This window comes from Sphaeramia orbicularis, chromosome 17 (genome assembly GCF_902148855.1).
Source record: "Sphaeramia orbicularis chromosome 17, fSphaOr1.1, whole genome shotgun sequence".
Taxonomy (NCBI): domain Eukaryota; kingdom Metazoa; phylum Chordata; class Actinopteri; order Kurtiformes; family Apogonidae; genus Sphaeramia; species Sphaeramia orbicularis.
This window is the reverse complement of record NC_043973.1, coordinates 50,519,307-50,536,831: the sequence shown is the minus strand read 5'-3', so window position 1 is coordinate 50,536,831 and position 17,525 is coordinate 50,519,307. Positions and strand designations below refer to the sequence as shown.

The 17,525-nt window shown below is 36.4% G+C and overlaps 1 protein-coding gene across 1 annotated transcript in view; it reads right to left on the bottom strand.

Moving 5' to 3' along the window:
• Positions 1-17,525, bottom strand: part of LOC115437552 (cadherin-18-like) — a 263,744-nt gene that overhangs the window by 37,730 nt on the left and 208,489 nt on the right. Inside the window, exon 7 of the mRNA XM_030160788.1 lies at positions 15,921-16,045. Coding sequence (XP_030016648.1) covers positions 15,921-16,045 — 125 coding nt within the window. The remainder of the gene's footprint in view (positions 1-15,920; positions 16,046-17,525) is intronic.

The following is a 17,525-nucleotide window of genomic DNA, read 5'->3' as shown; positions in this document are numbered from 1 at the left end:
CACATTATGACACTAGTTGCTTTTCCATTGGACATCTTCAAAACTTTACCGATATTTACTAAATGTTGAAAAAAACAGAAGTGTGTAATGTTGGTTTTTCCATTAAATCACAAATGCAATGATTTGTTTATTTATTATCGCGAGATGACATGGTGACGAACGTAAATATGGTGTTGATTTACAGATATATTCATTATTATTATTATATATTACCCCTCTATCTCGTACTAAATTAAACAATGATTGGGTTTCCTGGTGTGTCCACACATACCGTGACATGTTTCTTCTTCTTCTTCGCTTGTTGTAACGTCCGTCAGCATCTGGTTTTTACATTCACCTGACTGGTTGTGAAAAAAGGTCTTTCCGTTGCAGTTTTGCGTGATATACCATTTGTTGTACACCGAAAAAACCACCTCTTGCCAGCACCAAAACTTTTAATCGAAAAATGAGACTTATGGTGCAATTGTTGTTTTTCCATTAGGTACATTTTTATGCGCAAGTTATATTTGCACAATTTGAGGGTCAATGGAAAAGCGACCCCTGACATCCTTGGACTCCCTGAGAGTAAACTGCTGGACTAAACAGATATCATGGTAAAATTAACATTTTTATTTAAATTCCACCTCTCATCCACACATACATGGTGTGTTTGTGGGTAGTGGTTTTAGGGAATTGTGACATAGTTATTTTTAGGGATGTAAGGGTTACTGGTATAATGATAAACCACGGTAAAATTAGTATTATTTTACTAAAATTAGACTAAAAAAACCTAGAAAACTAAAAACTATCATTAAAATTAGTATTGAGAGGGTCAAGTGGGTTTTGTTTGATTTTTTTTCCCTTTTTTTTTTTTTTATGTGTCTGAATACCTGCGTGTATTCTGTATTTTGAAATTTAATAAAAATATCTACACAGAAAATTTGTATTACCGTTTTAAATTCTAATTATCATTAAAATCATGTTTAATTACCGTACTTTGAAAATGATGACTTCAGATAAATGCAAAAAAAAAAAAAAAATTATACTCTTACTCTGAGCCATCCCAAAATTAATGAATTTTAACAAAATATTGGGGCCAAAAATAGGACTAAAATTGGGACATGAAAAGCTACCCAGGTGTCAGTGCATTTGATCTGAAAAAAATGGCTGTAAATGGTCTTATATAGCACTATAAATAAAGACACTGATAAATGTGTCGATCCTGGTGGTTTTTCTAATCCAGACATGTGGGTTTTTCATGAATCTCAGTCTCATTCCAGGTTTTGTGTGTAACCCATCGTGTCCACTTGTGTTACATGCAGAACCTGCCCATTTAAACGCAATAAATCGCGACTGATTTTGCAACAGCGGTCATTTTTGTGAAACACTCTGCCTTGGATAATTAATTCAATTCCAAAATTGTACCTGTGAGAGAATAAACATGTTCGAAAAAATAGTAGCGTGTAATTTCTGTGTCCTTTTGACCGTGTTACATGCAGATTCTTGTATAAAAATAACACAAAAATGTGTTTTATCTGCAAAGTAGTTTCTCTTTTATCTCAGTAAATATCTACTCTAAACTTGCTTCATAACATTAGTCTACATCTGGTTTGAATTTTTAGCCCCATGTCCTGTTTTTAGGGACCAGTTTCATAGAAGCACCCATATGTCTAAGGAGCCTTTAGTTTAATTCAGTCCTTTAGCATAATTAGGTTATTAATTAGTTTAATTGATTTCAGGTATTATTTGTGTTGAATAGAATAGAACAAAATTTTATAATACAGAATAGAACAGAATCAAATCGAATTGAATAGAACAGAACAGAACAGAACACAATGCTTTTACCCATGTATTAATTTGTTTAAGTATAAAACTTGCTGCCACTGGTTTCAGTCTGACCCCCTGCCAAAATAAACTTTGAGCAAATGATTTTCACATATGTATTTTTCTCATTTCTAGACAGTGTAAATTGAGTTTGGGTCCACAGTCATATTTTAGCTCATGCTATTCTCAGTGCACGCTGAAAAGTGACAGAATGACTGACAGAACACTTCTACCCCCTCTCGACAGTGTGTGGTTCTTTAAATTAGGACCTGTGGCAAACATGAACTCGATAAATGCTTGCGTCTATTAAAACTGCAAAGACGCAGTTGGGGGCTTTTGACCGGAGTCCCTCAGGATTCCAGTACTTTGCTATTTTTAATAAGTGATAATTTAGAGGCAGAAACTGCAAGAGCAACTGGGAGCAAACTGATTGACAAAACCATGAAGAATTAAATTGACAGATGAAAACACCTGCGAGATACAACAGATGATACACCTCTGGGGATTCTGGAAACCATAGAAATAGGATTAAGAATAAATTCATCAAGCAGTGTAAATATAGTTTATGGTTGATTTGCTCTACAGAAACACAATACTGTATAAAAGTACTGTCATGCTTTAACCCTTTAACAACTGCAGTCTCTCCGGCGCTGCATTTTGCACGTTACAGTATTCAAATGACTGTAACTCCTTAACCCTTTGTGCTATCCACAAAATTCAAATGGCATCGGAAAGCTGAGATCCGGAGCTTGCCGACGATACATAACACTTTACGAAAGCAATGTAGGACTCTACAACAAGTACAAACTTCCACACAGGCTAAAAAACGCCTGAAAATAATAAAAAAATATGAAGCCGTAACATGGATACTGAGTGTTCAAGATCAAAAAGAATATTTGAGCAGATGTAAAATAGTTGCAATCTCAAAAAAGTTTAGTTCTGGACATTTTCAGTTGTTTCTGATAATAAATACACTAAAAACTTCAAGTCCATTTTTTTTTTTTTTTTACTAGAAGTGAAGACACACCAACCCGATTTTCGGCAGTCGGACGGCGTTGGGCAGTCTGGTGAGGACGGTGACAGAAATCTGGTTGGTGTGTTCTCTGCGATTGGTTGTCGTTAATGCCGTCACCAGTCTTTTCAGCCGATTCAACATGTGTAATTGACCACTGCTCATCGTTCAGTCGGACCAATCTGATTGGCGGAGGGTAGTCTTAGACGAGTGAATCAGTGAAGGAGAAGTTTCCATGTGAATCCAGCTCTGCCAAAGTACTGCACACTGTTATTGTCTTCTATAATAGAACATTCACTGCTCATACTGGATCTGAATGAGTGACAGTCAGTGTTGACTATGGACTTCATTCATTCCATGAAGTAAACACTGTTAGCATTGTTAGCACAGTGCGATTTCTCCTTAGTTTTTGCCTGCGACATCTTTCTTCGTCCACAAGAAGAAGTCCTAGAGCTGACAAGGCCAGTATCTTCTTATTACTACTCATCCGTTCAATGAGTACAACAACAACAACAACAACAACAACAACAACAACAACAACCCTTTTGGACAATTCAACACTCTCTACTGACAACAACGACTGACGACAGCGAGCTCTGTGTTTAGATGTTCTGTCATTTTCTGGAATTTCATCTTGCGCTAGTGCAGAACACACTCTGAGGTCAGTAGTCGATGTGGTGTGTTCTTCACATTTTTTTGACTGTGTCAGAGAAGCGAGAGCCGACTGATAGTTGGGTTATATTTAATGGCGACGATCGGCAGTCGGGTTGGTGTGTCTTCGCCTTAAAACACACTGTTTTCATTATTTATAACAATGATAATTAATGGCCAGATATTGAAAGTTAAGTTCCTGAAAACAAAGGTGCAAAAGAATGAACAAAAAATAACTTTTCAGCCTTTACTGAAATTCACAGAAACTTATAGAATGAGCAGTATATCATGACTTTAACACTAAATCACCACTTATCACCTGGATAACTGTAGGTATGGTACTTATTTTATTTCTGTCATTATATATATATATATGTATATATATATATATATATATATATATATATATATATATATGTGTGTGTGTGTGTGTGTGTGTGTGTGTGTGTGTATAATTGTTATCTATTCAATCTTATTTTATTTATTTATTTTTACTATGTTTTCACATCTAGACTTTGTATGAATGCTATTTGCATCCTGTTCATAATCCTGGTGTCTTTTGGTCGTTACATTTACATGTTTATGTTTACATTTGAGTTGGGGGTGGGGACTTATGTTTAAAAAAACAGTAGAAATGTACACATTGTATGATGCATCCATGTTATGCTGTTAAAAATCCGCAAATAAAATTATTAAAAAAAAACAAAACCCTTTTCTGAAACTTTTATTGGAAAGAAGCCATGAAGTCACCTCAGCGGCCTGTTATAATGGCAGTCTAAAAAAGGGTTAATGCACCTTGTGGTATTTCGTAACATTAAGTGAGAGGAGGATAGCTGCGGATTTAGATGTTTAGTCACAGATTTTTCAGTCACCGAAGAAAGAAAAAATGCGATATTTTCAACCAGCGTCTGACCTTTACAGATGTGGTTCACCTATTTACTCAATAACCACCTGCTCTCTCACCCTGCTTTCTAGCTTCTGATCTCCTTTGGGTTGCAAGTCGGTGCTTTGTGTGAAAAAAAAAAAACACTGAATCTGTGTGAAAAGCTCTACACAAGTGCAGCCTGGCAGCCTCGGGCGGTCGATTTCAATAATCCGAAGGTTTCGCCCAGACTTCAGACATCAGCACCTGCACCGCACAAGCCGGATCACAGCCGACCGTCTGTGATTTCACTGATTTAACTTTTCAACCGCAGCGTATTAAATCCTCTCACAATCTGCACACGAGCACCCCCATATTTCTATTTCCACATTATTAGCATTAAGTGGGAGGGTTGCTCTCAAATGTAATTAGCTACACTGCCTTCATCATATTGTAAGTGCCATCATAATCCCAAAGCCAAAACATGTGATCTACTGGATTTAACAAATGCTCTTTACAAATCACTTGTCAGCCCCCCCGCCAAAAATCTGCTAATTTGCAGAAACTTGTAAGTTAAATGAAAAAAAAATAAAAAAAATCTATTCCAGTTGACACACTGTGATTAAAAAACGCTATCGCATTCCTCTGCAGGGGACATTCACTGGGGTTTCTAACAGCAAAAATAAAGCCCATTTTGGTTGCATACTGTAGTATCCTGAGCCCTCAGGCGTGGATCTTCCACTGGTTTCAATACCCTCAACACAGCAAACAGGAAATGAGCATTAAATGTATATAGCTTGCCCCACAACCTGCTATTGTTCTCTAGCCTAATCAATTATGCAAATGTACACCACCAAGTCCACAAATGTAACAACAACAAAAAAAAATCACCGCCTCATATCTGACGCGCTGTGCATGAAAAATCATCCGCCTCAATTTACTGCAATGCCAGCAACAAGAAAAAAAAAAAAAAAAAAGAAAAGCTCTCCTTCTTCACTGACTGTGCTAGCATGTGTTGTCTGTTGCCTGCAGCCAAGCTAAATGATTACACGCTCAAACATACACACAAAACCCACACACACTTGAGCCTAAATTTGCATGAAAACCAGGGAGAGTATTGGACGTACAATAAGGGGAGAGCAATATATATAATAAGACAGCGAGAGAGTGCGCAGTGTGTGATCTTAGTGTGTGTGAGTGTACATGTGATGACAGAAAGTTCTTTTATCATCCTCGCTTTAGAATTGGCCCCGTTGCAGAGCAGAGAGGCTGACAGCGTGGCGGCGAGAGGAAGGGGTGGAGGGGTGAGGAGAGAGAGGGGGAGGGAGGAGGCCCCTGTTTGGGTTTAATATGATCATCTCTGCTGCTGCTATCTGCCCCAGCAGCGGAAGCATCAGTCTGAATAATTTATGGGTTCAAGAAGCTGCAAAGTCTGCAGCTCAGCTGATAAATCCCTCGCTGATGGTGTCAGACACACAACGAAAAGGCTACGGATCAACATGGATGTATTTGTATGTGGACGCATGTGTGTCTGTGAGGAGGAATGAGGCTTCCATGCATCTGTTCGCTGGTGGATACATGTGTTTGCACCGGCATGTGTCAAGGAGAAGCCAAGTATTTATAGATTTATAGGTGCTTGTGTTGAACTGGTTTAGGTTATGTATTTATACGTGAAATGCGTAACATATCTGGGTTTTTTATATATATATATATTTATTTTTTCCAGTGATGATTTCCAACCGTCCTGTTCCCTACCACCATGATAAAAGGCCGAGGACTTATTTCTGTGTAGAGGTGTCATGTTGGCTTTTCCTTACACTCTATCCAAAGTGCCTCAACGCCTATTTTCTAGTGCTCTACAGCAGCAACAGTGTGAAACTTTATCTAATAGTAGCTTTAAAGGAGTCATATTTAGCTTTTTTAAATGGAATTATGCACGGACAATGCAGTGAAGGAGGAATGTCACTGTTTTTGTTGATGCCGTTATGGTTGAATAGTTGTTATTGGGTTTTACTGTTCATTGTGTAGCATGAATCACAAACTTATATTTTGCACTCTGTATAAAATTGTCTAATTTGCACTAAGTAAAAAAAATCTCTATTTGCTTTACAATAATGTATACATAAACATATATTTTTGCAGACTGTATTCCTGTACATATTCACTCATGGTATAAAAACTCTAATTTGCACTATCTGTACATATAACCATATAAAACCCACTGGAAATAATATATACTTAAACATATATTCTAATAGACTGGATCCCTGCACACATCCACACACTGTATAAAAATTCTAATTTGCACTATCTGTACATGTAACAATATAAAACCCACTGTAAATAATATATACTTAAAACTTATATTTTTACAGACTGTATTCCTGTACATGTCCACTCACTGTATAAAAATTCCAATTTACACTCTGTACATATAATAATGTAAAACCCACTGTAAATAATATATACATAAACTTATATTTTTTAATAGACCAGATACCTATACACATCCACTCGCTGTATAAAAATTCCACTTTGCACTTTCTGTACAAATTACAATATAAAACCCACTGTAAATAATATATACTTAAACATATATTTTTACAGACTGTATTCCTGTATATATCTGCTCACTGTATAAAGACTAATTTGCACTCTGTACATATTACAATATAAAACCCACTGTAAATAATATATACATAAACTTATATTTTTTAATAGACCAGATACCTATACACATCCACTCGCTGTATAAAAATTCCACTTTGCACTTTCTGTACATATTACAATTTAAAACCCACTGTAAATAATATATACATAAACATATATTCTAATAGACTGGATACCTGTACATATCCACACACTGTATACAAATTCTAATTTGCACTTTCTGTACATATAACAATGTAAAACCCACTGTAAATAATATATACATAAACATATATATTTTTTTAATAGACTGGATACCTGTGCACATCCACTCTCTGTATAAAAACTCTAATTTGCACTTTCTGTACATATAACCATATAAATCCACTGTAAATCTCAACCCATTGTTGTCTTTGTCTCTAGTCGAATGTTTGTCTATATTATATCTATGTTGTCTGGGTTCATGTCGGAACTGTATGTCGTCAGCAATGTAAAAACCAAAGCCAAATTCCTTGTATATGTTTACATACTCAGCCAATAAAGCTGATTCTGATTCAGATGTATGTGCTTTATGTTGTTTGGACTTGGTACGGCTGCTACCTTGGACAGGTCTCCCTTGCAAAAGAGATTCCTAATCTCAATGGGACTTCCTGGTTAAAAAAAAGTAAAATCCATAAAAACAAAATACATTTAAAAACATTTCCCTGTGGTCTACATAAACTATAAATGCTATCCTTGGGTCTGAATTCTTCATTAATTCAACTCCACAGGTCCATCTTCAACCCTATTTCTGAGTAATGACACCAGAAAGGTCGTTTTGAGCACTGGCCCTTTAAATGTACATGACCCCGCCCCCTTCCAGGTTGTTGACTCTGCTTTCTGTCCCATTCAGCCACTTGCTGCTCATTTTTAATCTTGCACTGTAGTATTTATGCATTATTTATTCATGATTTATTATTAGGTTTTACTGTTATTGTCAGATTTTATTGTTATTATTTTTAATATAGGATTCATTTTACAGGATTTTTATCATGTACATTGCTGGTCCTGATTTTGTTTCATGTACATACTACATGTAATGACAATAAAGTGAACCTTGAACCCTGAGTTTCCTAATACAACCAACAACGGAACATTTTAGGTAATCAGCTCAGTTTGGACATATTTTCAGTTTTTACTACAACTGCTGCTGCTGACGAACAATTACGTCATACTCAGAGAAATGTTCATCAGAAGTCTTGACCTTATATGTGCAAATGCCGTGACGTAATAAATTAACCCTTAGGGGTCTGAGCCTATTTTGGATGTTTTTGAGTACATTGATTTTGTCTTTATATACTATATAAACAAATGTTTACTAAACCCATGTTCAGTATCTTTTTTTACGCAAAACTTCATCTATCTCATCTGCCTTTTATTTTTTCACTTTAACCTCGTATATAAACACAAAAGGCAAAAAAACACAAAATACTGTATATATAATCTGATTTGAAAAATGTATATAATTTATTGCGTAAATAACACACAGATGCTTAACGAACCTTTTCAAAGACTTTAAAAGTGAATTTTGGTTCCAAATATTAGGAATAGAAAATCAAAATTGTACTAAATTAAAACTATACTCAAATATTTGACATAAAAGCAGATATTATATAGCGTTTTCTCTGGTTTTCTTGGTTTTTGAATGAATATAAAGATAGCTTTGCAGCACCTGGAGGGTTCAAATTCAAACTTTATGAACTATTAGGGTCCACAAATACACAAATAAATGAACCAAAGACTAAGAAAAGTGGGTTTAGCAAAATATGACCCCTGTTAGTGATTTATCACCATTTATTATAATATTATCCTCTGTGTTTTTGCACTTTTTTAGTGAAAATCTGGTATTTTCCGATATTTAATTTACAGATCATATACTTTAACGTCCTAAGGACCCAGGAAATGTCAGCAAAGTACAAGCTTTTTTTTGTTTTTTATTAAATTAGTGCTTATATTGGAAACATCATGATGCAACAGTTTTTTCAGATGCAGTTTTTAACATTTTTATGGAATGTCCTTTGTGGTGGACAGTTTTCTTTTTTTGTTTAAAGTTACAAAACTCTTGTTCACAAATGTGGCCAGAAAACCCATAGCTGGGTCTGAGGAGGTTAATCATCATTCTGATATTACATTTGAGGCTTATTGAATCAAAAACAGACAAAACTGAAGATAAAGTGACTTTTCCAGTCAAATATATCATTCACTGAATGTAAGAACAAGCATCTCCGACAACTGTCATTTATTGAACTCCACGGGTTTTATTGGGGAATCGATGTTGTAGAAGATGACAGTGTTTCCATGGTAACTACGGAGCCAAAGACTAATAAAAGTGGGTTTAGCAAAATATGACCCCTGTTAGTGATTTCTCACCATTTATTATAATATTTTCCTCTGTATTTTTGCACTTTTTCAGTGAAAATCTGGTATTTTCCTATATTTAATTTACAGATCATGTACTTTAATCATCATTCTGATATTACATTTGAGGCTTATTGAATCAAAAACTGAGAAAACTGAAGAAAAAGTGACTTTTCCAGTAAAATATATCATTAACTGAATTTAAGAACAAGCATCTCCGACAACTGTCATTTATTGAACTCCATGGGATTTATTGGGGAATCAATGTTGTAGAAGATGACGGTGTTTCCATGGTAACTACGGAGCCAAAGACTAATAAAAGTGGGTTTAGCACAATATGACCCCTTTAAACAAGAACGAACAAACTAATGTCAGCAAACAACAAGCTCCCGGTAGAACACAGACCCCAACACACCATGCAAAACAAGCATATACAAATGTTACATGCTGTACCTTTTAATATTTAATATGAAGTGAATGAAAACAGTGTAAAAGTACAGTTCAGTTACAGCTGTTCAGTGGAAGGACTTGTGTGAACAGAAAGTGTGGACGTCTTCAAACACATGGGCTATTTTGGTCTATGTAGGTGCAGCTGGACAAGGTGCAAAGGCACCGGGTGAGGTGAGAGTATAGAAAGGTTGGAGTGATTAATGTATGTAAGCTATTTCCTTTCCGTCTCTTTTGCTAAATGACCCACATAAACATGATGGATGCCACCTGTACCACTAGCTGTGTCAAACAGAACAAATTATTCAACAATTTATAAAGAGTACAGGGCGGTTTTCAATCTCAGATTTCCTGCAAAGTAATGAAATATACAATAATTTAGCAAAAATGTAAACATGTGATTCATACTAAAGGTCAGGGTCGCTCATAGATTGAGTTTGTACAGTACAGAACATTCCATATATTAAAAGGACCCCATTGTCCATAAGTTATGAGATTCTAGACAGTACTACATCTGTTTGACCTGTTCTCTTCACACATTTTATTCAGACTTTATCATAACTGGAGGGTTGTGACCTAAAAGTGAGTCGTGTGGTTAAAATACAGCCTTTTCATTGCTTGTTACAGCCTTACATACCATACCATACCAACTTTATTTATAAAGCACTTTAAGAACTTTACAGCTGGCCAAATCATAAAACGAGGAAATAAATAAGTAAATAAGTAAAAACTGATAACACAGGGGCTAAGTGGGCTAAGAAATACAGAATACAACCATCATAAAAACAAAGACAAATTAAAATCTGAAAAAAAAACAAAACAAAACAGCATAACAAAAAAAAAAAAAAAAAAAAAAAAATATATATATATAAAGAAACATTTCACTCATTGATTAAAAGCCATTAAGAAAAGGTGTGTTTTTAGACATGATTTAAACACAGGCAGAGACTGAGCCTGTTGAACATCTAAGGACATCTGGTTCCACAGCTTTGGAGCAACAGCAGATGTCATACGTCATATCTGATGTCAGACATTTACACTGACAGACGTCCATTAGAGATGTTACCATGGTAATGGCCATGATGGTGATGATGATGTAAATATGTCAATTTTTTTTTTTTTTCATTTTTAATATTAATTCTTTATTTACAATACCGGTCAAAAATTTTAGAACACCCCAATTTTTCCAGTTTTGTATTGAAATTCCAGCAGTTCAAGTCCAATGAACAGCTGAGATGGTACAGAGGTAAGTGGTGAACTGCCCGAGGGGAAAAAAAAAAGGTTAAACAAAACTGAAAAATAATGTCCATTTCAGAATTATACAAAAAGGAGAACAAGAAATGGGTGAACAACTTAAAGCAGTTCTGCAGCAATGGAGGTTGATCAAGTCTGGAAAGTTGGTGCTACCAGTTCCTCCAGGTGTCCCAACATTTGTGAATTCCTTCAACCCCTTGTGTCTGCAGAAAAGTAGTGTGGAACACAATTTGGTACCATACCGCTGTGAGCATTATTTGAACAGTATTGGACTGCAGAAAGTAGTGTGTTACTATAAAAATGGAAAAGAGGAAAAGGCAATTAACCATAGAAGAGAGACAGAGCATCAGAAGACTGAAAACTGTAGGTGTGTCCTACAGAGAAATGTCCCAGAAAGTCCAGGTGTCAGTCAGTCCAGTTTCCTTCACCATCCAAAGGCACTCAGAAACTGGACTGGGAAATGCAGACAGGAAGAGGTCTGGAAGAACCAAAGACACAACAGAACCAGAAGACAAGTTTATGAGTCAACAGCTGGAGTGAGAGGAGACTGACAGGACAACAGCTGAAAGCACAGAGAAGATAGAGGAGGAGGAAGAGAGGAAGAGTTTCCACTGGGAACAGAAGACTGAACAGTTGCAGGTCTGATCAGTCCAGAACACCTTCTTCCAGTCTTCAGTAGTCCACTGGCGTTGTTTCATGGCCCAGCCAAGCCTCTCTTTCTTCTTCTGAAGTCTCACCAATGGCTTTCTGCTGCAACTGGACCCATCCAACCTGCATCTCCATGTAATATTCCTGAATGATCTTCTACTGAGGGCATTTTTCAAACTTTGTCAGAAAAGTGAACGACTTAAATTCATAATCAGGTCCATTCCATAATTTCGCACCCACAACCCAAATACATCTGGACTTCACATTTGTCCTCACTTTAAAGACCCCTTAAATTACGTGCCGCACCAACCGTGGCCATATTTTGTTTCATATACACCACATATACAGTCTCAATTTAACGCTGAAAATAAAAAGTAGTTGCTAAAACTACTTTTTCTAGCTGTAATTTTTCAAACTCCATTTCTCCAGGAGTAGAAATGTGGTTTGTTTGAACTACTGCCATGATGAACTACTTGTGGTTTTAAAAGCTACACTTGTAAAGTAGTGTCCCAACCCTGCTTACAGTATACACCTGTATTTGATACATCAGGTAAATGTTCATTCCACAAAAGAACAATAGACGTGTGTGAATCAGGGACACACACATAATAGTTACTAAAAACTTTCACTTTTAAAAATCTCTGCTTTTGCAACTTTGGACAGAGTTTACATGTGGATGAAAGGCCTAAACATGGAGAAATATAGCCAAATATGAGAAAAGTATCTGTATAGTTGTTTTGAATACGGACAGACCGACAATGCAAATGGATTAAAAACTCAAGTGTGTGTTACATCAGAACGAAAACATCAAAAATAAAAATGGATTGAAACACACACAGATGGTTTTTATAAGCCTTTCTTATCTTTTTGTTGTGCAGTCATGATTTTCCCTCAGTTCATTATTATAATAATAATAATGATGTGCTGAATGAAGTGTTGACAATCAGTGTATATTTATGACACTGAACCTGCATTTATGAGCCTAGTTCTTTAATGGTATCTTTGCTTGGTTTTCTATAAAAGGGGTGTGCTCTCACAATGGTGTTGTCCGGGAAAATATGGGGTTAGCAGTGAGTGAATAAAAGGGATTGTACTCTCAGACAGATTGGTAATTGGCCTTGACTTCAAAACTCTCCAAAGCCTCTATGTTGTGTGAGGTTCTGGGCCTATTTCACCTCTTTCTGGTACAAAGTAAAGGCTGACAAAGCAAAAGTATCTGTGAGGTTCATAATGGAATAAGGATGGTGATGATTTTTGGTTTATGTTTATGTTTATGTTTACGCATTTGGCAGACGCTTTTTTCCAAAGCGACTTACAGGGGAAAACCAATTAAATCACTCAATCAATCAAATTTTATTTATATAGCGCCAGATCACAAAAAAGTTATCTCTTGACATTTTATATATAGAGTTGGTCAAAACCAGACTCTAAGTCAATTCTACAGAAACCCAACAGAATCCTCCAGGAGCAAACACTTGTGACTGGTGACAGTGGAAGGAAAAACTTCCCTTTAACAGCAGAAACCTGGAGCAGACCCAGACTCCTGGAGGATGGACGTCTGCCTTGACCAGTTGGGGTTAAAGAGAGAGAGTAGAGAAGGGGAAAAAGAGAGAGCGATAGAGATAGAGACTGGGGGAGAGGGGGAGAAGGGGGGAGTAGGGGGAGACACATGGAGGCAGTTGAGGATAAGTGAGTGGTGATGATGAGGGCAGGGAAGAGGCCGGACCACCACAGCAGGTCCAGAGATAATCGTGAAAGAATCTGTGGTTATCCTGGGAAAAACCTTATTAGAATATTTAAAATGGAATGTTTGAAAGTGTTAGGACAGGAGGTGCTCTCGGAAGAGCTGGGTCTTCAGGAGCTTCTTGAAGATAGGCAGGGATGACTCTGTTCTTGTAGCACTTGGTAGAGCGTTCCACCAACGTGGAACGACCCATGAAAAGAGCCTGGATTGTCTCGTACAAGGTCTGGGGACCACCAGACTACGTTCCCCAGACGAGCGGAGTGGTCGTGGGGCGACATAAGCTTTTATTAGTGCACCTAAGTAGACAGGAGCAGACCCACGGAGAATTTTGTAGGCTAGGATTAAAGATTTGAATTTGATGCGGGCAGCTATGGGTAGCCAGTGTAACTCAATGAGTAAGGGGGTGACATGTGCCCTTTTAGGCTGATTGAAGACCAGACGCGCTGCTGCATTCTGGACCATCTGTAGTGGTTGGACAGCACAAGCTGGGAGGCCCGTTAGAAGAGCATTGCAGTAGTCAAGACGGGAGATAACCATAGTCTGCACCAGGAGCTGGGTGGCCTGTTGGGTTAGGTATGGCCTGATCTTTCTTAGGTTGAACAGAGTGAAACAGCATGATCGGGTGACAGAGGCAACGTGATCCGTGAAGGTCAACTGATTATCAATCATGACTCCCAAGTTACGTACTACACTGGTAGGAGCCAGAGGTATGGAGTCAATAGTGATGGAGATGTCCTGCTGTATGGTTGGCTTAGCTGGGAAGACCAGCAGTTCAGTTTTGGACAGGTTCAGCTGAAGGTGATGGGCTTTCATCCATGCAGATATGTCAGAGAGACAATCTGAGGGTTTAGGGTGTGTATGTAGGCGTAGTATTTTGATGATATTAGTGTATGACACCAGCTGTAATCATAAGACTATAAAAAAAAGTTCTTAATTTGCATATTGGCACTTTTGGGCTAGAGCATTAACCTACAAAGACCTAAACAACCACTGGTGACTCCAACCATCTACTGAGGTAAACTGTTTAATACCTGTTGATCCATTAATCCTATCAATGCATGTAAATAATTGTTGTAAAATACAGTCTGTCATCTTTTCATGGTCATCAGATATGACCCATTTGGACGTTCACAGGCTCCGTAGTTACCATAGAAACACCATCATCTTCTACAACATTGATTCAACAGTAAAACCCATGTACTTCAATAAATGACAGTTGTCGGAGATGCTTGTCCTTACATTCAGTTAATGATATATTTTACTGGGAAAGTCACTTTTTCTTCAGTTTTCTCTGTTTTTGATATAATAACCCTTAAATGTAATATCAGAATGATGATTAAAGTATATAATCTGTTCATTAAATATAGGAAAATACAAGATTTTCACAGAAAAACTGCGAAAATACAGAGGATAATATTATAATAAATGGTGATAAATCACTAACAGGGGTCATATTTTGCAAAAGCCACTTTTCTTAGTCTTTGGTTCATTTATTTGTGTATTTGGACCCTAATAGTTCATAAAGTTTGAATTTGAACCCTCCAGGTGTTGCAAAGCTATCTTTATATTCATAAAGGCAAAACCAGAGGAAACACATATGTAAAGATCTGCTTTTATGTCAAATATTTGAGTATAGTTTTAATTTAGTACAATTTTGATTTTATATACCTAATATTTGGAACCAATATTCACTTTTAAAGTCTTTGAAAAGGTTCGTTAAGCCTCTTTGTGATATGTATGCAATAAATTATATACATTTTTCAAATCAGATTGTATATTTTTTGTCCTTTTGTGTTGATAAAATAGGTTAAAGTGAAAAAATAATAGACCGATGAGATAGATGAAGTTGTTCTGAAAAAAAAAAAAGATACCAAACATGGGTATAGTAAACATTTCTGTATACAGTATATAAAGGCAAAATCAAAAATACTCAAAAACAGCCAAAATAGGCTCAGACCCCTAAAGGTTAATTTGTTACGTCACAACATTTGCATATATAAGGTCAAGACTTCCGATGAACATTTCTCCGAGTACGACATAATTGTTTGTCAGCAGCAGCAGTTGTAGTAAAAACTGAAAATATGTCCAAACTTTGAGCTGATTACCTCAAATGTTCAGTTGTTGGTTGTATTAATTAACTCAAGTGGCTGAACTGGACAGAAAGCACAGCCAATAACCTGGAAGGGGGTGGGGCATGTACATTTAAAGGGCCAGCGCTCAAAACGACCTTTCTGGTGTCATTATTCAGAAATAGGGTTGAAAATGGACCTGTGGAGTTGAATTAATGCATAACATTTACAGTTTATGTAGACCTCAGGGAAATATTCTAAAATGCATAATTCCATTTAAAAAAACAAAACATCCTTCCTTTAAGAAAGGTTAAATACTAAGAAAAATATTACTTGGGAACTGCCACAAAAGCAGCCCTGGGTCTTTAAGGGTTAAAAACCTACCTGTCCAATTTTGGTGCTTTCACACGCTATGACAGCATTGTTGCCTCCAGAGATGGATGGTATGTTGTCATTGACATCCAGGACTTGGATAGTGATGGGGACGTGAGTCATCATACGAGGGTTATCTGAAAAATAAACAGGAAGTAGCACAAACTGAAACATCAAGCCTCATTTGCAATTGTTCTTAGGGGGTGAAGAAGTATAATCATACATTTAATTAACTCCAAATGTCAGATACGATCAAAAAAATCATAGTTAAATGCTGTTTTTCAAAAATGATTTTCTTATTTTTTAGAGTCAGGGCTACTTAAGGATACCCGCTGTTGTTATCAGTGTTCATCCACAAAGACCTAAACAGCCCACGGCAACCAAAACCATCCACTTATCTAAAACCTTTAATAAACCACTGAACCACTAATTCTATCAATACATATAAATAATTCAGGTTAAATGCAACTTCTCAGCTTCTCAGCAGTATCAGATATGACCATTTTGGATGTTTAGAGGCTCTGAAGTAAACATGGAAACAGCATCATCTTCTGTCTGGAACATTGATTCACCAATAAAACCCATGTATTTTGATAAATGACTGGCTGTAGATGCCTGTTTTTTTTGTTCAGGTAACCCTTTAACCCCTGACGTGTCTGTGGTGAGCATTCTGAATATATGATTTATTTTAACCCTTTCATGCATAAAGGTCACTACAGCGGACAGCTATTCTATAACTGTCCTTTAGTATATTCTTGGATTTTGTTGTTTTACTTGTGTATCAGCCAACACAGTGGACACTTATTGGTCAAAACACAGTCATGTCCCATCAGAGAGCGAACTTTAATTGACTGCCATTCCAACATTTATTTCAATATAAAGTAGCTCCTTGTTTTGGATAATCCCTTATGGTCCAACTAAAGCAAAAATGAATTTAAAAGTAAAAATGTGGGTCATTTAGCAACACTAATCTGTCAAACTGTCTAAAATGTCCCGTCAGAGAGATTTCCAATACTGTGCTTTGACACTTATGCATCATCTCATACACTGTAATTCATAGCATTACTGTAACTTTCCTGTTCTTGATAAACCTGATCTGCAGTAAAATAGTTGAGTGTAAATGACCTGCTAATTGTTGTTAGACTGTAATTAACATGTTTGCTGTTTGTTTGGTTTTTTTTTTAACAAAAAGTTGTTTTTTTTGGTTGCATATTATCTGAGTGAGTAAAAACTAGCATTACAGTATGTTAAAAAATGTGAGGAAACATCACATTAGCAGCATTAAAAAATGCATTTCATCGTTTCAGTCAGTAAATGCATGTTTCTTTGCTTCAAAAACATGGTTTCCAGCTGAGTGGATATTTTTGTAACTCCATGAAAAATAAGTTCATAAAAAAATGTTCAATCACATTGTTTTTTTAATGCCTAAAGAGGAATAAAAACACACAGGAAAAAAAATCTTGAATAAAGTTCTCATAATTCATGCATGAAAGGGTTAAATATTCATTAAAATTTAACTGTTTGCTGAATAGAAAACATTTCAAAACGTGTTGATAAAATAGACCTTGTTCTTGCAATACCGGTGTAATGGAGGGCAAAACATACAGCAGTGGTCTG